The sequence below is a fragment of the Impatiens glandulifera genome, chromosome 1 (assembly GCF_907164915.1).
Source record: "Impatiens glandulifera chromosome 1, dImpGla2.1, whole genome shotgun sequence".
Lineage (NCBI taxonomy): Eukaryota > Viridiplantae > Streptophyta > Magnoliopsida > Ericales > Balsaminaceae > Impatiens > Impatiens glandulifera.
In genome coordinates this window covers 149453344-149481024 of record NC_061862.1, presented here as the reverse complement: position 1 = coordinate 149481024, position 27681 = coordinate 149453344, and the positions used below count along the sequence as shown (strand labels likewise).

Sequence of the window (27681 nt, the reverse complement as noted above, 5' to 3'; positions counted from 1 at the left end):
TGGATAGACCAAAAAAATAATGTAACACACTAGAAAAACAATGGCAATGTGAAGCAATTTTACTGTAACAAATGTTCATATATGTTCACCCAAAATAATAGATTCTATTTCGAAGAGACATAAATCTAGAAGTACTCAAATGAAGAGGACCACGACATAATCAAACATTTGTGATCGAAGTGGACTCGGTATTGACTTATTGTTTGATTTTATATTATTTAGTTTTAATTATTCAGAAATTGTTACAATTTAATAAATAAAGTATATTTTTATTATAAAAAAACATTAACACAAATGCCCGTCTAGCTCAGTTGGTAGAGCGCAAGGCTCTTAACCTTGTGGTCATGGGTTCGAGCCCCATGGTGGGCGATTTACTTTTATTAAACTCATATATTCTTTTTTTATTATTGTATTGAAATATATATATTAAATTGTTTGGAGCAGTCATTTATAATTTATATAATTCGAATAATACTTGGTGAATCGTTTTTTATTAATGCAGTTATATTGCCTAAGTAAACATTTCTTGAGATGTTCACCATTTCAGTATAAAAAAAATACTTAAATTGTTTGGAGCGGTCATTCATAATTTATATAATTCGAATAATACTTGGTGGATCGTTTTTTATTAATGCAGTTATATTGCCTAAGTAAACATTTCTTGAGATGTTTACCATTTCAGTATAAAAAAATACTTAATCATATGATAGAATAAAGAGTTGATACTATATAAAACGATTTGTTTGCGATAGACATAAGTTGGTTACATGGTCTCATTTAGTGTAGTCCACGAAAGTTATTCTTAAAATTAATTCATTTTGTGATTGACGTTTGTAAAAACAACTTAATACGCGCGATCGAATTAAGAAGTATATGAATATTTTGAATCTCAACAGCCTTCTTTGTATGAGAAATGAGGAGACTATTGACCATTTTTTTAGAACTGCTCATTTGCTTCCTTGCTTTGGAATAAGCTCTCCACATCAATGAGTCTCCTTAGTTTCTCAAAAAAATGGACTAATATCAAAGAAATGACAATCATCCAGACAAAAAGTAATGACTTTAGTTCAAATGTTTTCAAGTGCTTCTTTACAAACATTGTATATCATATTTTGAATGAAGAGGAACGCAAGAGTATTTACAATGGTTCGAAATGATGTGGAGTTTGATTGGAATCAAATTTTCTTTGATGGAAACTCATTCATTCGAACGTGAAGACGAATTCTCACTTGTGAAAAAATTGGTTAATTTGTCAAAGATGGAGTATTACATATGAGAATGTCATTCTTACTTCTGATCTCAATGCGCTCTAAACTTCGTTGTTTGTGTCATTCTGGTTGTTTTCTGTTTTTATCTTGTTTGTTTATTAATTTTTTTCAAAGACTTGTTTTGCCGAATATTCTAAACTCTTGTGATCATTTACCTTGTTTAGGTCTTTTTATTTAATAACATTACGTTGTTTTCTAAAAAAATAACTCGAATTGAACCTAAATTCTATCCAAATATTTGACAAATTCAATCCGGCCCTCAGTCAAATAAGTTGAAAATTTTCATTTATTATTATTATTATCTATTTAGTTAGTTAGAATAATTAATTAAAATAATAATAATTTATTAATATTATTTATAAAAATGATTTTAGTGTATTTATTTATTTAATAGAATTGTTATTATTTTGAAATACATAAAGGAGATTAATAAAATTAATGATTAAAAAAATAACAGAATTGAGACAAATTGGAACAAAATAGAAGGACAATATGAGAGAGAGAGAATAGATTATTTGGTCGGTTTGACTTGAAATAAACAGCCTATAAGCATCGAATATGGAAAATAGAAAAATATCTGGAAAAGTAGCGTAGGATCAACGCGGTTAACTTTACGTGGTGGAGGATACAAATTTAAATTTTACGTTATTTTTTATTTTAAATTTTAAATAAAAAAATTTAATCAATTATTTATTTTATATATATATATAGACACCTCTTTAATTTATATTATGTTTATAAAAACTGCCTTACAAAAAAAAATTAAAAATTTATATAATCAATCAATTCAGTTAGCGGGCCAAGATATATTAAGCCGCCCAAGTTGAGCCGAGCCTAGCCAAGTTTAAAACTAATTTTTTTTTTAAGTTGTCACTACCCATTAATATTTAAATAAAATAAAAACAAAATATCAATACAAACTTACAAAATAAAAATAATATATATATATATATATATTAAGAGAGAAAATGTTTTTATCATTTTTAGATAATTATAATTTATTTTATTGAAATTACATGTTACAAAAGTTGATTTCTTTATAAATGATATGAACTTTTATTGTAATGGAAATATTTCAATAAAAAAAATTGAGAAGTTTATCTTTTTTATATAAAATTATTTGTTAAATAAAATATTCAAATAGATTAGAATATAAGTTATTATATTAATATTTTTTATGATTACTGAAAATTGTGCAAAATTAATATATCATTTTACATAATAAAATATTTTAATTTAATTTGTTTGTTGGAAATACTAATATATTAATTTAATTATAATTGTCTATTTTTTTTTCTTACTTTTTTGAATGACAATATAAAAAATAATAAATTATGAATTTTTAAAATGTCTTAAATTAGAGTGACTGACACTAGTTATTAAGATGATAATTGTTTTTGAGATTCGAATTATGGACTTTTTTTTTTTCGAATTGACTGGAAATGAGAGAGAATTATATTTGTGTTCTATGTTCTCAACTATATTCTCATCTAATCCTGATTTCACTATGGACACTAATAAACTCAATTAATAATTATATAACATTACTCATATATTTATTTATTTTTAATATTTTATAAGAATTTAAAATTTATTTTTTGTAATATTATAATTTTTAATAGATTACACTATATATAATATTAAAAAAATTAATTTTAAAACTTTGTTAAAGATTTTTTTTAATGAATATGGTATAAGTATAACGTTGTTCCGAGAGCCTTCCTTAAAACCGAAAGGACAAAGATGATAGTAAAACAAAATCTCCATAGTAAATACGTTCTCTGCCTCGATCCGCACCATTTTCATTCCTAGTAACTATGGCTTGTCGGATTTGTGCTAACTTTTCTAAATTAAATATAAAAATATATATATTTAATTTATTTAGTATTTTAAAAAATGAGTGAAATTATTTGGAAAGCCCTCAAATAATTTTAGTAGGCAATATATATTCATTCATATAAGTTGAGAAGCCAAGCCAAATTAGCAAGCGGCGGCTCAAGCAAGTGGCAATAACTAGATCGGACCTTTCGTTCAAATACGGTGGCTTATCATGAAAGACCAAATCCGAGCCGAACCATAGACTAGAATCGAAGAAGCGCAGCCAAATAAAATGCTTAACAATCTCACATTCTAAGATTCATTATCTCTCAATCCTCCTTCTCTCTAGATTTTCTCCTGAAAAATCTCTCTTTCCATCTTTTTCCTCTGCATCAGCCTAACCGAAAATGGTGAGACCTCTTCTTTTTCACTTAAATATAATCTATGTTTGTATGATTCACTGATTCATTCGTTTTTATTCACGTTTCTTGCTCGATCTTCCTCCGATCTAACCTTTTAGTACATGCAATTAGTTTAAAGTAGTCGTTTTTATATTATTAGATGACCTAGGTTTGTTTATCCAGATTTATGATCCACTGTCTATTTGATGCTAAAATTCTTTAATCTGAATTCGATACTGAAATATGTTTGTGAATTCATCAGACCCACAATTTAGATTATCTCAAATGTCTGCAGTTTGTTATAAATAACTGTTCTTTTGTTGTATGAAGTGAAGGATTTGTTCATCCTTGGTTTGATTACTGTAAGGACATTCCTATTGGTTTGTTTTATTAGGCGAATGCAGCGTCTGGTATGGCTGTTCATGATGAATGTAAGTTGAAGTTTATGGAACTGAAGACGAAAAGGGCACACCGATTCATTGTTTATAAGATAGAGGAGAAGCAGAAACAAGTGATTGTCGAAAAGGTTGGTGAGCCAGCGCAAGGGTACGAGGATTTCACTGCCAGTCTTCCTGAAAACGAGTGTCGTTATGCTGTCTATGATTTCGATTTCATGACTCCAGAGAATGTCCCAAAAAGTAGGATCTTTTTCATTGCATGGTAAGTGGTGGTGGTATAAAGAAAAGTAACAATTTTGATTAACTAATTAACTGTGTTCTATACTATGTAGGTCGCCTGATACATCGAGGGTGAGAAACAAGATGATCTATGCTAGCTCAAAGGACAGATTCAAGAGGGAACTTGATGGAATTCAAATAGAACTGCAAGCTACAGATTCATCCGAGATGGATCTTGACGTGATTAAGAGCCGTGCCAACTGAAGATGCAAGAGGATAATTCCTCAAATGTAAGGTGTTTCATTGCTTGAAATGTCTATAGTTTTATGGGCTTGTTATATTTATTTTTGAAGAATGATTGTTGTTTTCAGAATGTTATATGCCTGATGTTGCTGCTGCCTATATGGGTATTATTTGTAGCACTGATTATTACTACTTGTAGTCTCTTTGTCTACAAGCTATACTTTATATAAGAGTTTGTGTTGTGGGGCTTATGCCATCTTCCATATGTTTGTTTTTCTTAATGGTTTTTGATTGTTTTGATTATAAGTTTAAGCAATTAGGTCTAAAATCAAAGTATTTCATTTCACTATAATTCTTCTTTGGTGGGTTGGGTTTGTTTAGTCTTATTCTTCTTCCCCCAACTAGAATGTTACCAAGTTTTAGGAATTCTGTTTCTGTTGACAACCACAGTTTTATGTCAAAAATGTTATGTCAATCTCATTTACCAAGTTTCTTTTAGCCTAGTATTAAGAAAACCCAATGAATGAATTTCATTCATTCATGTAATCGCGAAAGAACGAAACTAAATGGTGTAAAACCCATAAAACAGTTTAATACGGTTTGTCGGGGACATGCCGAAATGATCCAACCCCATTTTATTTAAAGTTTACAACATGACATACATTAAAGCTTATTAAGCTTAAGGTTATAATTTTAAAACTTAAAATATGCACTTTTAGCAAACACCACTAGTTTTTGTAATCCAACTACAGAAATTTTATTTACATCCTTCTTATTGGAACTGTTATACTAAGGTAAGGTCAAAACCAACCAAAATAGGATCCTATCATTAAAAAAATAACCAAATAACTTAAACACATAAAAGTTGCATTTTTTAAAAAAAAATTAAAAAAATAGTTTTTCTTTGCTACCAATAAAATACAATCAAACTCAAGAGTTTTTCTTTGATTTTTATAAGCTTTTTGGAAAATAGTTATTTAACAAAAAAAAAAAAAAAGTAGTTAGTTGAGATTTTTTTAGTATGTCTTTTTATATTTAAATATAATAAAAGTAAAATAAAAATATTTGTAATTAAAATATTTTAATGTATGGTTTTGACTTTTGACTGCAAATAGTTGAGTCTCCATTTTACTATATACCATTATGAAATTTCCAACAAATTAAACATAAGACATTGACCCATTCAAAAGAGAAACGATCAAATCCATATAATACATACAAAAAATGCATTTTAATATTTTATAATCTAGTTTGATCCTAGTAATCCATTAGAAGTAAGAATTCATTATCTCAATCCCCAAGGATTTCTTATTATCATAATTTTAAATAATCAACTTAAAAGAATTGAGTTTAATTTATCAAATAAATGGACCATGCACATGTATTTTATTTACCCTTTCAAACTAGAAAAATATTTAATTTTAAAATAGCAAGTTATTTAATTTGTTGTTGATGATAATGTGAATTGTATTATGTCTTGATTTTTAGGAGGCTTGAGTTGATCTGTACAAAGGACATTAAAGTGGAGAAAAAATAAATTTTTATGAGTTTTTCTTCAATTTTGAATAAAGGAAACACAATTAGACAATATATTCCAAAGATTTTATATAACAAATCTCCAATTTTTAAATGAGATTATCCTCCTTTATTGTTGTTGTATTTCTTATTAACTCTTAAATTTATTCATTTATTATTTAAAAAAAATTAATTACAATTATTGATTCATTCTTTTAATTCTTTTTTCTCTTTTATATATATATATATATATATTAATGGATAATCAAACAGAAAAAAAATAACTATAGAGAGAAATTAAATAAAAATTAATATGTGAGAATATTCTTTAAAATGGCAATGAGATTGTCCATTGTAAATGCCGATTTCTAATATCGAAACTCATATAATATCAAATTCATAGCATTGTGTAGATCCGTAACGGGTGATTGAAATTGTTGAAATTTTTATATTTCATCTCTAACCAAATTATCTACTTTATAAAATATTATGGATATATCTCAGTAGACTCACGTCTCAATTCACATTTTCCAATAAGTACTAATATTTTCCGTCATAATTCAATTGATAATAAAAAATAATGTTATTAAAAAGACTCCAAATATGTATATCATATCAAAGAAGATGGGGGACATCACATTCTTAAAATACAAATAAAATAACATTGAGACCAAGATAAAAACCTTATCAAACTGTACTTTATTTTTTTCATCTTTTCATTTGTATTTAAAAATGTCATTTGCATCTTAAATAGTTTTATACCTATATTCTTTAATACTCTCCCAACAAACTTAAATATTTTATAAAATAGAATATGATAATACGTTTCTGTAAAATGCTATGAATAATCGACAACAACATTATATAATAAAAAGAAAGACTAATAGTTGAGTGATAATTTTAACTTAGTAGTGAAGTTGAAATGACAAAAAAAAAATACTTTATAAAAATTGTCTTAAATTAAATTAAAGCGAAGATTATTATTATAAATTTTCAAAATAAACAAATAAAATAATTTACTAGTAATAGAGGGCTAAGGAGTAGAGAAAAAAAAATAATTAATGATTTATTTAAATAAATTTGAGTTTTTTTTTTGTGTGTACAATTTGAGTTTATTAAAAAGATATATATATATATATATATATATATATATATATATATATATATATATATATATATTGATTTTGAAGAATTATTTGTTTTTAGTAAAAATATTTTAAATATATTAATATATAATAATAAAAGAGTTTTTTTTTAATAAAAGTAAAAAAATATTTTAGTTAATAAATAGAGTGTTGTCATTCCTTAAAAGTGAACGAAGTTATTTTTTTTTTAAACTCAACCGATTAAGGTGTAATGATTATTTTATAAAAAATAATTCTTATTGAATTTAGTTAGGAGTTACTTATGCTTAACCTATAGCTAAACAAAAATAATTTTGTCGTATAATAATGGACCATCTATATATATGTCCGAAATATTAATACACAAATTTTAATAATTTTTATTGAAAATAAATTTAAAATAATTATAAATCTAATTATTTCCTCCTTTACTACTAAAACGGACGGACACATACCCGGAAAATGATCATCGACACAATCACATGATATCATTTAGAACAATAAATGACCATCAACGATAAAGAGTATAAAAATTAAGATGAAAAACCTAATCCGATTAAAAATGATTCCGAATCGAATAAAACACGACACCAACTCAAATATATATAATTCCGATGCTAAAACAAATTATCAAAAACTTTTCTAATATTTGGTTAAATGTAGAAAAGATTTGGGCCTTAATGTTATTTAGTGCAAATAAAGGTTGAAAAAATATATAATATATAGGATCCCTTAATTGTAGTTGCCATGTGTAGTCCATGATGTATCTATAATCCCTTTAGACGTTTTTTAAGGTTGTGTCGGCGGGCCGCTTTCTCATTTCTCCGATTATATCCCCCGCCGGAGAAGTGTTCTCTTCTCCGACGACCCTCTTTCTCTCTCTAGATCTATTAACTATTCATCTGCAGATCGATTCTTGCTTCGATCTGCAGATTCTATCCTTTATTCATATAGCTTACACAATTCTATTATCGAATCAATGGCAGCAGCATCGAGACGATTGAGGGATCTGCAATCCAAGCCTGGTAACAAGGTATGTGTCGACTGTACTCAAAAGAATCCTCAATGGGCATCTGTTTCCTACGGAATCTTCATGTGTCTTGAGTGTTCTGGTAAGCACAGAGGTCTCGGAGTTCATATCAGTTTCGTCCGATCTGTGACTATGGATTCATGGTCCGAGATTCAGCTTAAGAAGATGGAAGCTGGTGGAAATGATAAGATAACTGAATTCCTTTCTGGGTATGGAGTTCCTAAGGAGACGGATATTGTTAAGAAATACAATACTAATGCTGCGTCAATTTATCGCGATCGTATTCAGACGATCGCTGATGGTAAGCCGTGGAGGGATCCGCCTGTTGTGAAGGAAACCCTAGGGGTGAATCAGAAGAAACCGCCGCTTGGTGGTGGTGGTGGTGGTAAGATTGGGGATTCAGGTGAAAATGGAGTTGGATGGGATAGTTGGGGGAGTTATGATGATGGTGGGTTCAGATCGTCGAGTGTTGATGGGAGGAGGAATCAGTCTGAGAGTGATTTTAGGAGCGGACGAAGTGATGGTCCTCCACGGTCGAAATCAACTGATAATGTTTATTCTCGTGCTCAATTGGAGGATTCTGCTGCCAATAAAGATAGTTTTTTTGCTAGAAAATTGGCTGAGAATGAGTCTAGGCCGGAAGGATTACCACCTTCCCAAGGTGGGAAGTTTGTTGGGTTTGGTTCTACTCCTGCGGCTACCCTTCCTAGGAAGAAATCTCAACAAGAGGATGTGCTATCTGTTGTTACTCAGGTTTGCTTGATGATTCTTTGTTCTTATCGAATTAACGAATTCATTGATGAAGTTTTGTTATTGCTTTCTTGAAGGGATTTGGTAGACTCTCTACTGTTGCAGCTTCTGCTGCTCAATCTGCTGCTAATGCTGTTCAAGTAGGTACCATGGAATTCTCATCCAAGGTATAACCTGAATTCTTATTTTTACTTGATTTGTCTTTCCTTGGGAAATGGGGTGGATTCGATCACAACCCATGATGTTTCTTGACCTTGTTTTGATTGAGTTTGAGTCCCAATTATGGTTAACATTATTGGTCTATTTTAGTTGGTATGAATATAGGATAGGAATTTAGTGTTAGTGGGAATTGGCCAACCATTTCAACTTGATCTTGAAATGGAATCAAAACATTAAACAACCCACTAAACATCTCTAGAATTCCTTTTTACATAAGTATAGCAAATGATTATTGATTGATTGTATACACAGATGAAAGAGGGAGGATATGATACTAAGGTGAATGAAACAGTGAGTGTGGTTACTGCAAAAACAACAGAGATTGGACATAAAACATGGGGGATCATGAAAGGAGTTATGTCACTTGCAACCCAGAAGATGGAGGAATACACATCCAAGGAAGGTGGTGGTGGTGGTTCAAGTTGGAAATCATCGGATGGTGGGGGCTGGCAAAGAAATGAAGTAGCCAACGGTCACTATCAGCCATTCCCTGAAGGAGGGAATTCCTCAACAAAATCGAGCTCTTGGGATGATTGGGACAATGATGGGTATAGGAAACAAGAAGAACAGCTTCCCAAAAATGGTGGATCCTCAAAGAATGGAGATGATTGGGCAGGATGGGATGATCAAAAGGATTCTTCTTCAGAGGATAGCAGTATGTTTGGGAAGAAGAATTCAGGTATTATTGGAACTGGTCAAAATGCGAAATGGACAGAAGGCGGTTTTCTATGATTTCTAGGTTAAATATCAAAATCAATTGTCTCTATTTTAATCCCCCTCTTCAAACTGCTAGTGTTTTCTTTCTTCAGTCATTGGGTTGTGTCATTGTGTGTATTATTATTGATACTTTTTTACTGCGTTTTAAAAGAGAAACGCACAGTCAAATATTTTTCTTTTCTTTTTAAGAGATTGGGATTTTGCTTTGTTATCTCTTTTGCATAGTATAGGAAGAAGAAAGAGTTGAAAATTGTCTGCTGATTTTTATTTATTTATTGGAACTTATCAACTTGATTTATAGTATCTTGAATTTATTATAAAATTTACATGTCTCATTTGAAATATATTTTTTTAATTTATTAGAACGCAGGTTCCACATCTTCTTTCGAGTGTGATTAATTCCGCGGGTTAAGCATATAGTCAAAGGAGTGTGAATAATCTCGCGGGTTAAGCACATAGTCCGCAAATACTTAACTGGACATATAACTTGACTTTCCTCGGGTTAAGCATATAGTCTGCAAACATTTAACAGGACATATAACTTGACTTACAGCGGGTTAAGCAATAATCCGCAAACACTTAACCGGACACATAACTTGACTTCCCACGAGTTAAGCACATAATTCGCAAACACTTAACCAGACATATAACTTGACTTCCCGCGGGATAAACACATAATCCGCAAACACTTAACCGGACACATAACTTTACTTCCCGCGGGTTAAGCACATAATTCGCAAACACTTAACCGGACACATAAATTGACTTCGGATTGAAATTAATTCCGAGGGTTAAACACACATTTCGCAATAACTTAACTAGGCACATAACTTGACTTTTCATAGATTAAGCATAGTTAAAGGAGTGTGACTAATAAGCACATAGTCCGCACATAAGTCATAACTTACTTGCTCTAAGACATTATAGGTAATCAGATTCATTAATAAATTCTTTCATAAAATAGTAATAGATAAATTACCCCAATAATAAATCCTAATTTTCAACCAATTTTATCATCTTCTGAGTTGGAAATGATGCATCTTTGTCAAGATAACAACTTTAGGGTTTTTAAATGAAAGATTAATCTATATTGAACTAATAAATCTATTCCATAATCTGAAACCGAGGGATTCAAATAGTTTAGCCCAATCATCACCTAAACCCTAAAAAGTTCTTAATCTCAACAAATAAACCTTCAAACCTGTCAATTCATTGCAATGAACACTAAAAACAATGATTATACCAGATTTGATTCTCAAAACAACCCAATTTCATTAAAAAAACGAAAAGATTACAGCTACATCAAACCAATTAAACCCTAACCCATCAAAGATATACAAAACACCAGAAAACAAGATCTCACAAACCCTAAAACAAAACAAAACAAATCAACCACCAAATCCATACAAAGTTCTTCCTTGTCTCTTAAGAGCATAAACAACATCCATAGCAGTTACAGTCTTCCTCCTAGCATGTTCAGTATAAGTAACAGCATCACGAATCACATTCTCAAGAAAGATCTTCAAAACACCACGAGTTTCTTCATAGATCAAACCACTGATTCTCTTCACTCCTCCTCTACGAGCAAGACGACGAATTGCAGGTTTAGTTATACCTTGAATGTTATCACGTAGAACCTTCCTATGACGCTTAGCACCTCCCTTTCCTAAACCCTTTCCTCCTTTTCCTCGACCCGACATTTTTAAGGTAAATTTGATGGTTTAGAAAACACAGATGAGTGATGAAGAAGATGGAATGGTGGAAGGGGATTTATATATACTGACGAGGAAAGGTGGACCGTTGGATTTAGAGAGGAATCGATGGTGGATATTGTTGATCTGTGTTGAGAATGGTTGTTTATTTTTAGCCGTGGATTGATTTAGATCAACGGTTTGATTTTGTTACTGCGTATGCGCGGATCGAGTCGTAGTTTAATAAGAAAGTATAAAAACTCACGTGTGTGTCAGGCTTTGTCCTATTATTTTATTTTTATTTTTCAAAAATTATATTTATTTTATTCTATTATAAATTCCATAATTAAAATATTATTTATTTTTAAAAATATATTTATATTTTTTTAAGTGTTTATTCTTGTTTAAATAAATTTTAATTTATTTAAATAATATTAATTATTAGTTATTTTAAAAAAATATATATTTTTTTTAAAAAACATAATTTAATTAGTAAATTGAGTTATTTAATTAATAATAGAGTCAATATAACTATTTCTAAATATGGTTGAATTTAAAAAAAAAATCAAACCGAAATAATATTTTGAATGAATGACCTTTATTCTAAATGAGCCTATGGTATTCCGGGCCTTATTTGAAACCTAGTTAGTTGGATAATCAGGTGGTTATTTAAAATAACCTTGTTTATTTTTATTTATTAAAAAATGGATTTTGTTTTAATAAAAAATTAGTAACAGCATAAATAAATAAATAAATAGAATAAAAATAAGTGTATTTTATTTTAGTTAATAATTTAAATAATATGAAAATGAGTTATTTTAAATTTAATGAGAAAGTTTAATTTTGATAGTGTGAAGTGTGAACTAAAGGAAAAGAGACCACATTAATAATTTTAAAAAAATATTAGACAATTGGGCCAATTTGATTTCTAAGTGAATCCACTTCAATTCCCACTTAAAGTAATCCATTTATTGCTCTTGCACATGGACCTCCTCTATATGATCCAACCCAAAATTCAAAATATATTAGTGGTTGTTTATTCATAATTATTTTATAACATTTTCTCACATCATCCTCCACATTATATATATTTATTCCTTAATTTTTTTTAAAAATTTTAAATTATTATTTGTTTTTCTAATTTGTAGAAAATAGAATAAAGCCTACAATTTATCTATAACTTATCTATTATTTTTTAAGTCAATTCAAAATTTTGTTAAATTCCACCTCAACTCAAATTGTAGAATTATTAAGCAAAGCAAAATAAGTTTTTTTTATATTTATTTAAAAATAAACAAAATTTATTAATTCATTAAATTACAAACCATTCAAGTTTATGATACAAATTATTCATAAGCTACTCTATCAACATAAAATATTACCTAAAAATAAAAATACATCATTGCTAGGGAACAAAAACAAATTTGAGAAGCTAAAATTAAGGATAATAAATTGAAGATAATAAAAACAAGTGATTAGAAGCCAAAAGAATCTTGTCAAGAATCAAATCATATCACTTTATGGGATTCAACTATGTTATCTGCATATCTGAAAGCATAGTATACATATATATTCAACAAACAACAATAATTCATTTCTATCTCCATTTGTTTAAAGTATTTGTACCCCACCATTTTGAGAGAAAAATAATAAAAGGTGACAATAATTCAGCTCACCTGTTATGATCACTGTTTGTGTGGTTTCCCATTGTTCTCTCCCCCACATCAAATATCACTTGTCCAAAAGCTATAACAAAGTTTATTTGTTCACCACAAGATCATGGGAAAGATCTTTTACAAAGTCAATGCATGAGAAGAAAAGAAAAGAAAATTAAAGTTAAAATTATTCGTCGCGCTACGACGTATGACTCCATTTTACTCGGGGAGCATAATCGGGACCAATTAACCACCCACCACTTTCATTCGATCGCTCTAAAAGGACCATACCCATTACCTCTTTTTAGAAACAACCATTAAACATTAGGTCGAAAAGATCTAGAATTTTGAACAAGTGTTACTCCATTAGACTAACCACCAAAACTAGGTCAATCACCACAATAGTTGCTAGACATCACACAACACATACATTGCCCATAAATAGGAAGAAGATTCAATGGACAAGCATTTTCCCAAGTGGCAGTTCTCTATTAGCTTCGATGATGAAACCAAACACCCAACATTAATCAAACATAGTTGACCAATAATTCAAAAACGGTTTGAAATTTAGTAAACAAGTAATAGTTATAGATAGTTCCCAATCTTATAAGAGCCAGTCGAATCAAAAAGCCACGAAAATGCTTGGGAACTAAAACCATAGCAAGTTAGTGACCCCAAAGAAGATTCAAAATGACATAAAACATGCACTACTACAAACACAAAGTTAGTAGAAATTAAACAACATAAGAAAAAAAAAAAACATAACCAACCACCCCCAAACAAACATCTACTTAATTTCAAGTCAACATAAGATCGCCATCGTTCCCATGATGTGGGCGACGACAAACACGAACCTCGTGTTCCTCGGGCCCAACTCGAAGCTTCGGCACCATTATCTCCAATACAGTCCCCGGTCCGTCATAATAAGCTTCGATATTAGCATCTTCAGGAATCCTCGTCGAAAGAGAAATCTCTCTAACAAACTCGCCGGGCGGGCAATGCTCCGACGAAGTATCCGCAAGCTTGAAAGTCCTATCGCGTCTCTTGACGTAAGGCAAACGAGACATACTCGAACACGAAACCTTAATTATCCCGTTAGTTATGGTATTCCTCCACGAAACTTTCACCCTTTGAAGATCCACGAGAGGGAGGCTAATCATAATCAAATAAGAACTCTCGTCTTCGTATATAGTTTTTGCAGCCGTAACTGGCCCATAAACGTTTCTCATCACCCCGCTGAAATCACTCAACCAGTTCGGTTTTTCAGTCTGATCGATCGGAGGAGGAATAACCGAAAGAAAACATTCGTCGAAATCCTTCCTACGTTTGCTGACGGGCGATAAGTCCATCGTTTTCTTCGAATCCGTGTTAGCGATCGGCCTTTCAAGTTCAAACTCGGGAATGGGTAAATTTCTCCACAACGAAAAATCGATGGCTTCAGAAGGAATAGAAAAATTCAAATCACGGCCAGTCAGTTCCGCCCATCTCTTACGATCATCATCTCCAAGACAAACGAGATTGGGAGATTGGACGATTTCGATTCCATGAACACATTGAGGATTCGAGAGGCCTCTGTAATGCTTCCTCTGCATTCTGTGCGACCGAACGAACCCTCGTTCGACGCTAAACGGGAAAGGGCGTTCTCCTTGACGAGAATGCCCATTCATGTAACTCCTAAGCTGCATCTTTCCAAGGGCATTTTCAGGTCTTTCCTTGAAAACCCACATGTACATATTCTCCATATCGTGTTGAACCATGAAAATATCGAGCTGAAGATCAGATTTTTCGAAACCAGAGACTCCATTGCTGTCTCTTATGACCTTCGTCTTGGATTTCTCATTCAAAACAGGTCTGAAATAGAAGGTAAAGAAGAACCAAGCTCCCCAGATGCTATCAAACCGTTTCGCACATTTCTTTCCAGCTTTTGGAGCAATTAGGAAACTCTCTGTTTCATAAACCGACAAGGGTAGGTTGATGTCGGGAGGTCGGGTAAGAGGACTCTGTCGATTATTCATCTCGAGATCTAACTCATCGTGCGATGAGGAAGCACTTGAATCCATTGATAATAGGGTGGAAGGATGATGATTTTCCATTGACAGAACTTTCAAACGAGAATCAACCATATTTCAATTCAAAGGGAGGGAGTTTGTCTACACCATCTCCATTAAAGCCCCACAGAACAGACACTCATACATATGTAAAAAGGAAAAAAAAAAGAAGAAAAAGTCAATTAAATACGAGGGAAATCTGAACCCTCTTAAAGATTAAGAATCAGATGTTTCCATTTTTCAAAAAAACCCAGGAATTACAGGGAGAACATTAGAAGAAAAGTTGTAAGAATCTCTCGAATCTCTGACATAGAGAAAGATGTGGATGGATTTCCTATAAGAAGGGGTTAAAGAAGAGACAATGTATGTATGACTGAACTGACTCAAACCCAAATAACCTAAAATCCAGATGAATAAAACCCACTAAACCAAATTCTACCAATCTATGAATCCAAGGCCTAGAAAAAGGACCAAATCTGAGGGGATCTTGGATGAATACCTTTTGGGATAAGCTTCAACGACCAAGAATCCACAAAGACTAGGGCTTTGAGAAGAATCAATGGATTTGACAATCCTCATCTTTCACAATCAAGAAATATTCAAAACTTGTCTACAATCTTGAAGAATTATAATAACCCACCACCCTTGTTCTTCTTATTCTTCTTATTCTTCTTTGGTAGTCTGACAAAATAGACGACAACATGAGAGATTGATTATCAAGAAAGAAGAGATAATATGGAAGAGAAATGAAGGGCTCCGTTTAAGTAACCACCGTCTTTGAGAATCTTGAAGAGAGGTGGGGTAAAGAAGGCTGTTTCTGAGGCAAAAAGAGCCTCCACTGGATAACACCGTTTAATAAACGGAGATGTTGTTGCCTGCCCTAGTTAGTGAGTGAAAGGTCAATGACCTTCGTGGAAGGCCCGCAAGAAAGAAAGAAAGAAAGATTAGCATATAAAAAAAAAGATAAGTCTTTCCTTTTACTACATAAATATAATAATTGTTAATCCTAAGACAATGAAACATTGGCCAAATAAGAAGAGAAAGATTGATAAGGCTTCTCTTCTTTCTCTCTTCATTTATTTTCTTTTGACTTATCCAGCTATATTCTTGGGAGGAGGATTCAATTCTTTCTTAAGTAGTTCATCTTGATGTATATTTAGTATATAATTGGCTCTAATTATTAATTAGAGTTGGTTTGAGTTTAAAAAATAAAAGAAAAATTATGGATAAAATAAATAAAAAATATAAATTTTGTTATTTTTTGAAAATTAAAAAATTAATAATTAATTAAATTAAAAAATTAGAAAATTAGTATGTTAGGTCACATTTATAACTAATATATATATATATATATTTTTAAGCTGATGTCTACCTAAGCCCTAACATAGATTCGCCATTTATTAATAGATATGATCACAAAATGCTTTTATTTTTTTTATTTTTCAGGATAAAAATGATGTTACTAAACAGTTACTAACATTATAAGGTATAATACTATTTAGTTAGCAACTTTATAATAATAGTTGATATTATTAAATTATTAGTGTAAAAATTCTATTCATACTAAAAATACCTTAAATTGAGCAGCATCATGACACCATTGAAATCTGTAAAAATCATAACTTCTTAAAATAAAATAATATAAAAAAGAAAAATATTTGTATAAATTGTTCGCACAATATTATGTATTTTTTTGACCAGATCCCAAAGATAATTTTTTTTTTTTATGTTTGAAAATATTTAATTTTTTATACTCATAGTCAATAAGTGTAAAGTTTGAATAATTAGTTAAATTAGAGGTGTTTTATAAACCCATCAATTGAAACCTATTAGGATATGTTTGAATGGATAGAATTGGAATTATAATGGGATAATTGAATTCTAATTCTAATTTTAATTTTATAAGAATTGACATTAAATTACAACTAAAATTTCTAAATTTAAAAAAAATTATAGAATGGTAATTCAATCTCAATTCTTATGTTCTAAAAAAATATAATAAAAATAAATTTAATATATATTATTTATTTTATTACAATATTGATTTGACATAACCAATTAAGATAGATTTTTGAAGTTTCGATTTTTTTTAAATAAATATCGATTCAACATATTAACTCCGTAGATTTTAAAAAATAAAATATATCGGTTTGACATTTTAACTTTCTAAATTCAAAAACAAAATATTGTTCAGCTATATATATATATATATATATATATATATATATATATATATATATATATTTCAAAAGGTTAACCTACTACAAATCATTCGATATTTTAACCTTTTAAATTAAAAAAAATTATAAATTAAAACAAACATAAAAAATTTAAATTCCAATTCCAATCTAAAAAGAATAAAATTGAGAATTATAAAATTACATTATATTGAATTAGATTTCAATTTCTAATTCAAATTCAAATTCAAATACTTAATATTAGGTCTAACAGAATTGGAATTGGACCCATCAATTCTAATGCCAATTTCAAGCTTATTAAACACACTATAAAAATTATTGAGTTTCATTTAGTTCCATTAATTTTACTACTCTTAATTTCATCGGTGTAACAGAGAAAAATTATCGATACAAGACAAAGATAAACACCCATCAACCAAATTGATTAGTTAGAAAAATAATAATTAAATTAGCGTTAATCAAATTAAAAAAAATTTATTAAGATAATTCAAGTAAAAAAAAAATGGTTGGAGAAGGACAAATATTAATAGATCCATTTTATCATTTATTATAATTGTGGGTTATTTGAAACATCAATGAACTTTTCAAATGAAAAGTGGGCTGGCTTTTGAATTTATTATTGGTGGTTGAGGTGCGTGTTGATTCCTCAAACCTTTACCATCTCCATTGGATTTGATACGTGTACACTTTGATATGATTATTATAATTATTTTTCTCTTTTTTTATTTGTACAATAATTGTCCTATTTTATATTTCAAATAACAACAATAGCTAATAGCTTGCAAACTTCACCATCTAAACCCACTTCTCAATTCACTTTACTATTTATGATATGATTGTCATTTAATAATTGAGTTATTTAATCAATAATGTGTATATGTCATGTGTTCAACATTTTATATAAATATTAAAGTTAAATCTAAATTCAATTCTCACTAAAGTATTTTAAATTAAATTATCATATGTTAGTCTTAGTTTTTTTTATTAACATTAAATTTATCATATTATAAAGTAATTAATGATATTATTTAGGTTAAAAATGTTCGAAGAAGGTTTCTTTCATGAGAATAAATTTCCACGTGAAGGTGATGCACTTTAATTCACATCTAGAGAAAGGGATAATTAAATGCATAATGGGTATGTTTGACAATTATTTAATAATGCATCACATTATTGTTCTTATTAATGTACATATTCAATTAACCTATCCACCTATATATATCAAAGATTTGTTTGTTTATAAGATTATCTTTTACTAATTTTTTTTTTTTTAAAAATAAATTAGTTTTAGTATTCTGAGTACAAGATAATTATTTTATATTTTATAAAAACAATTCATTTCTTCTATAATTTCCTTTCTATATACTTATTTTGACATAAAATTTGATTTATGAAACTAATTTGTTCACTAATATATGGAAAACCGTTGATGGTGGAGGCTTGATGGGTTTGATTGTATTAACATTTTTTTTAATAAATACTCTAAGAACTTAAGGTAGTGAGTTTGGATTTATAGTTGCCTCATTTTAACCTCCAATAACAATAGTATCAAAATGTGAACTAATGAGATAGGTTCATTCTTTAAAAAAAGAAAAAGAAAAAGGGTTTAACTAAAATAATTTAGGAGTGACAATTCAGGAAGAGTTCGGACAGGTTAACGAGTTTAGTGATATTAACAATATGGCCTGTTTATGTGTAATTGATTCGAACCTGACTCAAACTATACCAATTGATTCGACTCAACTCAAATCTAACACGGTTTAACCCAATATAATTAATATATACATTTCTGACATGAACATAAAAAATAATGAAGTTATATCACAATTCCGATTGCAGAAAACTATATAAAAGAAAATGAGTGGGTATGAAATGATAAATACAAAACCCTAACAAATTGTAAATAGGTTAGCGAGTCTACTTTGAATCATCTTAGGCCGACCCGATTTTTACGTTAAATAAAAAATATATTATCCTAATCTGATTTTTTTTTGGGTTCGTGTTTTCCGTTTTCGTGTTGGGTTATAAATTACTAGACCAACCCCTAAAGAGCTAATTTAAGTACAAATTAAGACCAAACTAAGAAAAATAAAATAAAAAATGGTTCAACATCCAATGAATTGATGATACATCTGAGATACACCAATTTTAAAAAAGATAACTAGAATCCCACAATCCAATATAATCATATATATGTTTCAATTAAAAAGTAAAGTGGTAAAAAAAGAGAGAAAGAGATAAAATTTGTATTGGCTCCCACTTGTTATTGAAATATTAAAATAAAAGTGAATGTGCTTATATATCAGTAAAGTTCAATTTTAAAAGAAGGATATAATTTTAATATTTCTTTTCGTTAATTAATTAGATGCTTGGCTACCTCATATCAGATATCACCCACACCACCAGAACAGTTGGATTGTTCCTATCAGAGACTGCCAACTATGATATTTTATCAACACCTGGGCTCCACCTATCCTTATTATTTTTAAAAAAAAATCAAAATTCATAAATGTTCCTTAACTTTGGGAATACTTAATTTCACCCCCTCACACTTTGAAAATCTATTTATTTTGCTCTCATTAGAAATTTCACAACAATAATATATGAACCTTGTAAAAAAATCCAACCTTATCATACAATACAATGAAATTGGTATAATTTGTCCAAGCTGGATATTAGGAATCCTTATCAAGTTCCATCCCACATTAATTGTTGACTATTAAATATTCGTTTAGATAAAATAATATACTTTCCTATATAATAACAGGGTAGGGTAATTGTTGAAAAATTTAAAATTGAGGCGACTTATATGCTATGTCTACATATTTGGTTTATCATTCCGATTATTTTCTTGTGAACTATCTTATTAGAGAGACATTGACCGTAGTCGTCCGATACATATCATTTATAATATTATTATTATGACACTTTTTGAAATTTAAAAAATTTGAACCATTTTCTATAAAATGAAAATAATTGAGCCCCACCTCCTTTTCAACGAAAGATTTGAGAGTATGGACGTATATATATTTTTTTTTTTTATAGAAGACATAAAAAGAAAATTCGGGTTTAGCCAATGAGGGATTTCGCGTCACAAAAAGAATCGAGGTCAATCCCATACCCCGCCTCTGAAGAATCTAAAAATAATTCTTATGGTTTTGTGGTAGAAATAATAAGAATAAAAGTCCAAGTTGAATTCTTGATCAAGATGATCGCCTTACACGGTCAACGAACTCGTACTAATGCAAGGATTTGTCCAAAGCAAATTCAGAACTTTTTTCATAAGTTCATATACTTGCGAATAGAACAAAATATGGATAGACTCGTTCGTCTTCCGAAAAAAGATGCGGCTATATTGAATGAATAATACCAAACGGTCGTAGAGTTAATTATTTTTCTTAAAAATTTACGACCCCGATAATTTGTTAAGTATTTTTTTTCTCATCGTTCTCTGTTGGTGTGTTTAAACAATTATTATTATTTTTAATATTCAGAAATGATGTAAAATAAGGAAATTTCTTTACGCGCAACAAGAGGAGGATTGAATATGTTAATTTGTTAAAGAATAAGAAAGAGAGAAAAAAGTTTCAATAATCGAGGAAAGCACTAATAAGTAATAGGAGTATTTGATGGAGACAGATGACAATTAGAATCAATGAACTTAATTAAAAGATTAAAGAAGAAAAAAAGTGCCATCTTTTAAGCAAAAGTGAAAAAAAGCATCATCTAATTAAGCTTCTTAAGTAAGTAGTTTCAGATTAAGACAATAAGCGCGTATTCAACACTAATCTTTCTGCACCATTAATTAAGCTTTTGCCCTATCATCAGACAACATAATAACATGCTGTCGATTGCAAAACATCATTCATCGTGGCCAACGGATGCATTATTATTCATTTCTTTTACATATATATATTTTATTTGAAAACAATTTTAATTTTCTTAGTTAATCTAGTATTGAATAATATATAAAAATTAAGAATTCTTAAATTTAAGTAAGATCATGAAAATAAGTGGTCCTTGAGTATATTTTGATCGAAAAGTAATTTGATATTGGATTAGAGTACATCTTAATATTATTGAGAATTGATTGAATTAACTAAATGTTGTCAACACTGAATTCATGGTGTATTTAGACAGTCTCTTTGAAAATATAAGTGAAGGATGTCGAAGAATTCATTAATTTTCTTAAGAACTTTCGAACCGATAACCATAGTTTATTTGTTGTTTGTTATTGAACATTTTGTTTTCGTTTGTGTTTACCCAATGCATAGTGTCACGGGCTCAGTCTTTTCACTGACGATCCGTGCGACACTAGTTACGACCTTCGCAAGAACGAGTAACTAGTCAGCCTTACTCGACGCAACACTCGGCGTTTAATAGAATTGACACAAGAATTCTAGAGAGAGAGTAACTCTTACAAAAAAATAGTAGTATATTACTCGAATACTTGGTGATTTACAATGTAATACTTCACAGGTATTTATAGGACTAATTCTAGCTGTTACATTGATTGTGCACTAATTTAGGGATTCCTTATAATTATCAATCAAGGACATTCCTTATTAAGGACATTCCTTTTATATGTCAATTAGTGATGCACTAATCAAGGAATTCCTTTTAACTCTCAATTAGGTGCGCTAATTAAGGACCTTCCTTCCCGCTTCCTTTCAGTCTAGAATCTTCCTTGGGTTGGGCTTAAGAGGGCTCAAGCCTCCTCCTCTTCTTGGGCCAGGAGGATTGGGTCGTGACATTCTCCTTAAGCCTCCTCTTCCCGGGCCAGTAAGATTGGGCTGTGACATTCTCCCCCACTCAATCTGGCGACGTCCTCGTCGCTTCCTCCTTGTAGGCCTGGGTGATGTCTCCACATGAGATAAAAGTTTTGAGCGACGTGCTGGCTTTCTAACCCGTTTCTTCTCTAAGAAAGGGCCTTCGTATTGCCTCACAAGCCCTTATGAATTTTGGAAAGTTGTCTCTCTTGATGAAGGAGAAGTTTTACTATCACTCGGTTTCCTCCGAACTCCAAGTGTCTTCTCTTCTTTTCCTCCCATTTCTTCATTCTTTTGGCGGTCTTGGCTATTTCGCACTTCTCTTTCTTGAATGGAGACTCCTCTGGTTTCCTCTTCAATTCCTCCAATTTGGGAGGTTTAATGCGATAAAGAACCGTCGCCGATAGTTTAGTATATTTGACTAACTCTTCTCTATTCTCCACCTCTCTCTTATGGTGGAGTTTCTCTGATACTCCAGCGGGCATTACATCGTGACCTTTCTCTAGGACAATTGTAACTTCCGGATGTATCTTCTCTTTAGACGCAGTCTTCTCATCTTCTTTCACAATGACAAAAGATGATGGGTAGGTGATAGATAAATTCAGACCGGTTCAAACATACCTAACTTAAACAAACTTTCCATACAGGAACAAGGAACCGGACCGGATGAACAAGAAAACCGACTAAAGAAACCTAACCGGTCAAGCTACCAAACCGATCAAAAGCATTCGGAGCGTGACCGCACAAAGAGGATCGGCCAAAGCTCAAAACCGGAATCATCAAACAGCCGATCATCCACAAGACAAGAATAACCGGAAGAAGTCCGGTTACATCACTACCAAAAGACATTCGGCCAAGTCAAGCGGCCGACCAGTACAAGAAGACAATTTGGGTATCTGTTGAGAACGATATCAAAGGAGCAGACTGAATACTTCCATATCCATGCAAGTCTGAGGAAAGACTGTAGGCTGCAGAAAACAGTACTACCGGATCCTTCTACTTCGGGATAAGCCAGAAAGGAAATCTTCAAAGTACAGACAACTGTCCAAACAGACAGTGCCTATATCAAGTAAAAGACAAACCCGGCAGGTCTGTCTTACAAACCGGAAGAACAGACCGGCAGGTCTGAGACATAATGCCAGGTCTGAGCTTGACCATCAGGTCTGAGGAAACGACCGCATGTCTGAAACACTGAATCACTGCACCTCTGCTCAGCCAATCAGATTCAAGGAAGTGAAATATGACCGTTGGCATATTTCACCTATAAAAGGAGGCAGTTGCAGAAGAGTAAATGCGGGACATTAAGAGACATCAAGCTAGATAAGTGAAGCGTTGAGAGCATTTACTACAAGTGATAAAGCTGTGTTATTCTAAGAAAGCCTAAGTGCTAAATTCTAAGTGTGTGTTACAATTTCGGTGTGAATTGTAAGAGTATTATCGAGCAGGAAATAAGTCTCGATCGGATTGTACTTGTATTTCTTAGTGAATATCCTTCTCGCGGCTTCGAGAGGAAGGGGTGACGTAGGAGTTTTATCTCCGAACATCCATAAAATTTGTCTTGTTATTTACTTTCTGCCGGCTTCATCATCTAACCAACTAACTTAACTACACCGCTCCAAACCAACTTTATACTAACCATACCGAACTTCCAGATTACCGAAACCGACTCACCATTCTTCAAATCTCCATCATCCGAAACCGATTCCGCCTATCATACAAGTGTGCCGCTTCAACCTGAAAGCAAACCTCTTCCGCGCTTGAACCTAGTTCAAGGGTTTGTGACAGGTTGTGTAGTATTGAAACCCCGGTGTTAATCTCTAACCGGATTAACCACCACCCTACGAGTGAGAACCGCTAACCGGTCCAACCCCCGGTCCACCAGCGGCTACCTAGATCCTAACAATTGGTATCAGAGCAGTTAGTTTCAATACTCAAGCAAACATGTATCAGGATAGGCCTCCAATGCTAGAAGGTGATGACTTTGCCAACTGGAAGGCACGCATGCACCTGCACTTAGTCACCTTGGATGATGAAATGGAATCCATTCTAACCGAATGACCGATATTCATTGATAAAGATAGAAAAGAATGGACGGCTGAAGATAGAAGAAGGAACAATCTGGACAACCATGCAAGAAACCGGATCTCCAACAGCGTGGACAGAAACACATATTGCAAGATCAGAGATTGCAAAACCGCGAAGGAGACATGGAACACGGTTATCCAGATCTTTGAAGGAAATGAAAGAACAAGGGAGAACAAAATAATGATGGCCACACAGAAGTTCGAAAGCATCAAAATGAAACCAGGAGAATCTATGAAGGAATTCAGTGACCGGTTCACTGGTGTGTTAGATGAACTAGCAACTCTGGGCAAGAAGTATGAGAACAAAGAGGTAGTTATAAAGGCTTTGAGATCTCTTCCAAGTGCCTGGGATATAAAGACAATGATAATGAGGGAGTCAAAGAGCCTACGTAAGATGAAACTATACGATGTATTCGAAGATCTCAAGGCATATGAGTTCGAAATGAAATCTAGAACCGAAGAGGAAGTCTCGGCCTCAACATCAACCAGAGCACTAATCACATCTACAGAACCGGCTGTACCTGCTCCTGTACCCGCACCGGCACCGATACCGGCTCCTGCACCTGTACCTATCAGAACAGCCGAACAGTTTACTGAGGACGCCATGGCTATGCTCGCACAGAAATTTGGGAGGTTCATGAAAAGAAGCCAACCAACGAACAACTACTATGGTGACAAATCCAATGTAAGATGCTACAACTATAACTATTTGGGACACTTTAAGTGGGAATGCAGGAAACCAAGAAGAGACACCCAGAAACCGGACTATCAAAATGACAGAAACAATTACCAACAAACCGGTGAAGAAAGTGAGGTACCAAAAGCATTAATAGCCGACGATGGTGGAAGTTTGTGGGCTCGCAGTGACAGCGATGATGAGCTCATGTGCCTCATGGCAAATGAGGAACAAGTATTTGATTCTCCCTATGATGAATTTACTAAAGACGAGTTATATGAAGCATTGAATGACATGGTAGAAGAATATAAGAACCTACTGACCATGCTACCTAAGCACCTCAACATTAGAACCGATCCCATAATACCCACTCCGATAGAACCAGAGGTACTTATCATAACCGAACCGGAAGCCATACAACTTGATGATACCCCTACTCTAGAAACCGAGCTAGATCCTAAGAACGAACAATCTAGTGAACCTACTAGAGAACTAACCGAGGAAGAGAATGCCCGATTTCAATATACGATGGCCGCCTATAAGAGATCTAGCGATATAGTAAAGAATATGAATAAACACTACAGGCATCCTCGTTGTAAGCGTGGCCTTGGATACACAGGGAATAGCTCTAAAGACCGAAAACCCATAGAGAAAGCAAGGCTCACAAAAGGAAACCTTCCTTTTATAAAATTTCTTAAGAGCACCTGGACAGCTGAAGAAGAGGAAACCGCATATTATAGGGAAGAGAAGCTAAAATACGATTATGTTGGCCCAACCGATTCATGGCTTGACCTTGAGAAAAGAAAAGCCGAAATCCTCAAATATAAGAAAAACTTCCCTGAACCGCGTAGGTCAAACCATAGATCACCGAACCAAAGACCACCACCATTTAGGACATTTGAAGGAAAACCGAAATACACGAGACCGAGTGCCAAAAGGACAGTTAAAACCCTAGCAAAGAAGACCGTCCGGTTCATCAAAGTTTGGATACCTAAGGGACTAATCGCATGTGGACCCAAGTAAATGTGGGTACCAAACAGTTGTAAATATGTACATTTTGCAGGATCCAAAGAAACGGCTAGGAAACTCCGAATGGTTCTTGGACAGCGGTTGCTCCAGGCACATGACCGGAAACAGTAATTTGCTAACCGACATCAGATTAGTAACCGGTGCTCTAATTACCTTCGGTGACAACTCAAAAGGTAAAACTGTGGGCAAGGGTAAGATTGTCCATGGTAATCTAACTATTGATAATGTACTTTTAGTTGAAAACCTAAGTTTTAACCTACTTAGCATTAGTCAGATGTGTGATGCTGGATACACGGTAGAATTCCTTAAACATGCATGCTTAGTTAAGAATTCTCAAGGCATCGTACTACTAACCGGAAATAGGATAAGTAACATTTACAAGGTAGACTGGAAAACCAGAGTAGAATATCCTATATGCATGATAGCTAAGACTGATCAAACCTGACTGTGGCATAAGAGACTAAACCATCTAAACATGAAAACCTTAAACTACATTCGCGGTAAAAAGCTAGTTGAAGGTATTCCTGATATAGTATTTAACCAGGATAAGGTCTGTTCAGCATGCCAAATGGGTAAACAAACTAGGTCATCTTTTAAGAGTAAAGGAAACATTCAATCTAGCCGATGCTTAGACCTCCTTCATATGGATTTATTTGGACCGATTCAGGTTGTTAGTTTAGGAGGCATGCTTTACACCATGGTAGTTATTGATGATTATTCTAGATATACATGGGTAATATTTCTACCATCTAAACGTGAAACTGTATCAAACCTGATCACACTCCTTAAGCGTTTGCAAAATGAAAGATCAACTCGCATTAATAGCATTCGAAGTGATAGAGGTACTGAATTTACCAATAGTACATTAACTGCATATCTTGATGAATCCGGCATTAGACACGAGTTGTCTAGTGCTAGGACTCCTCAACAAAATGGCCTGGCCGAGAGAAGAAACCGGACTCTCAAGGAAGCCGCACGGTCTATGATAGCCGATTCCGGCATTGCTCAGAAATTTTGGGCTGAGGCTATCAACACTGCATGCCATACACAAAACCGGTCTTTGATAAACAGATTTCACAACAAAACACCGTATGAGGTTTATTTTAACAAAGTTCCTAAACTCAAGTACCTCAGGATTTTCGGTTGTAAATGTTATATTCATATAAATGGTAAAACCCAACTCACCGCTTTTGATGCAAAAACCGATACCGGCATCATGTTAGGGTACTCGGCAGTAAGTAAAGCATATAGAGTATATAATAATAGAACTGCAACCATGGAGGAAACAATCCACGTTGTTTTCGATGAATCGGTTGAAAGCAATACTGCTTCATGCTTTGATCTACACAACAAATTGGAAAATAATGATATCCATTCTGATAGTGAAGATGAGACTCCGGTCTTCAGGCGGTTTGTCCATGACCTAATGGGTAACATTGATACCCAGCCGGATCAAGCTGTTCCACAACAGGAAGCTGACGCTTCGGTCCAATCCGAGGGAGTCGGTCGGTCTGATAATCTCGTTCAGCCTACCGACAAGTCTAGCCTTGATCAAACAAACGGTAACTTGGTAGACACTCCTGAACTGAATCTCAGAAGAAACAGTAAACATCCTCTTGAGCAAATTATAGGCGACCCTTCAGAACCTGTTCGAACTAGGAGTCAACTTCTGGAAGGATATTTTAACTCTGCTTTCATATCCCAGATTGAACCGAAAAGAATAGATGAAGCATTGTCAGATCCGGATTGGATCTTGGGAATGCAAGAAGAACTAAACCAGTTTGAGAGTAGTAAAGTCTGGTACTTAGTTCCCAGACCGAAAGATCAAT

The 27681-nt window shown here is 32.4% G+C and overlaps 4 protein-coding genes and 1 non-coding gene across 5 annotated transcripts; 3 read left to right on the top strand and 2 right to left on the bottom strand.

Annotated features, from left to right (window-relative positions):
- Positions 1-296: 296 nt before the first annotated feature.
- On the top strand, positions 297-369 carry TRNAK-CUU. Its single transcript has one exon. It is a non-coding gene; the product is annotated as a tRNA-Lys (tRNA).
- A 2970-nt stretch (positions 370-3339) lies between these two features.
- LOC124920109 (actin-depolymerizing factor 1-like) lies at positions 3340-4603 on the top strand. The gene is made up of 3 exons (XM_047460519.1): positions 3340-3496; positions 3882-4147; positions 4218-4603. Exons 1-3 carry the CDS (start codon positions 3494-3496, stop codon positions 4366-4368), a joined length of 420 nt encoding a protein of 139 aa, XP_047316475.1. The 5' UTR covers positions 3340-3493; the 3' UTR covers positions 4369-4603.
- Positions 4604-7734: 3131 nt separating this feature from the next.
- LOC124920108 (probable ADP-ribosylation factor GTPase-activating protein AGD6) lies at positions 7735-9910 on the top strand. Its single transcript, XM_047460518.1, has 3 exons — positions 7735-8769; positions 8844-8933; positions 9238-9910. The coding sequence occupies exons 1-3, from the start codon at positions 7966-7968 to the stop codon at positions 9715-9717; spliced, it is 1374 nt and encodes a 457-aa protein (XP_047316474.1). The 5' UTR covers positions 7735-7965; the 3' UTR covers positions 9718-9910.
- Positions 9911-10954: 1044 nt separating this feature from the next.
- On the bottom strand, positions 10955-11439 carry LOC124920107 (histone H4). Its single transcript, XM_047460517.1, has one exon. It carries the CDS (start codon positions 11400-11402, stop codon positions 11091-11093), a length of 312 nt encoding a protein of 103 aa, XP_047316473.1. The 5' UTR covers positions 11403-11439; the 3' UTR covers positions 10955-11090.
- A 2300-nt stretch (positions 11440-13739) lies between these two features.
- Positions 13740-15848, bottom strand: LOC124920106. The gene has a single exon (XM_047460516.1). The coding sequence runs from the start codon at positions 15169-15171 to the stop codon at positions 13846-13848; it is 1326 nt and encodes a 441-aa protein (XP_047316472.1). The 5' UTR covers positions 15172-15848; the 3' UTR covers positions 13740-13845.
- Positions 15849-27681: the final 11833 nt, after the last annotated feature.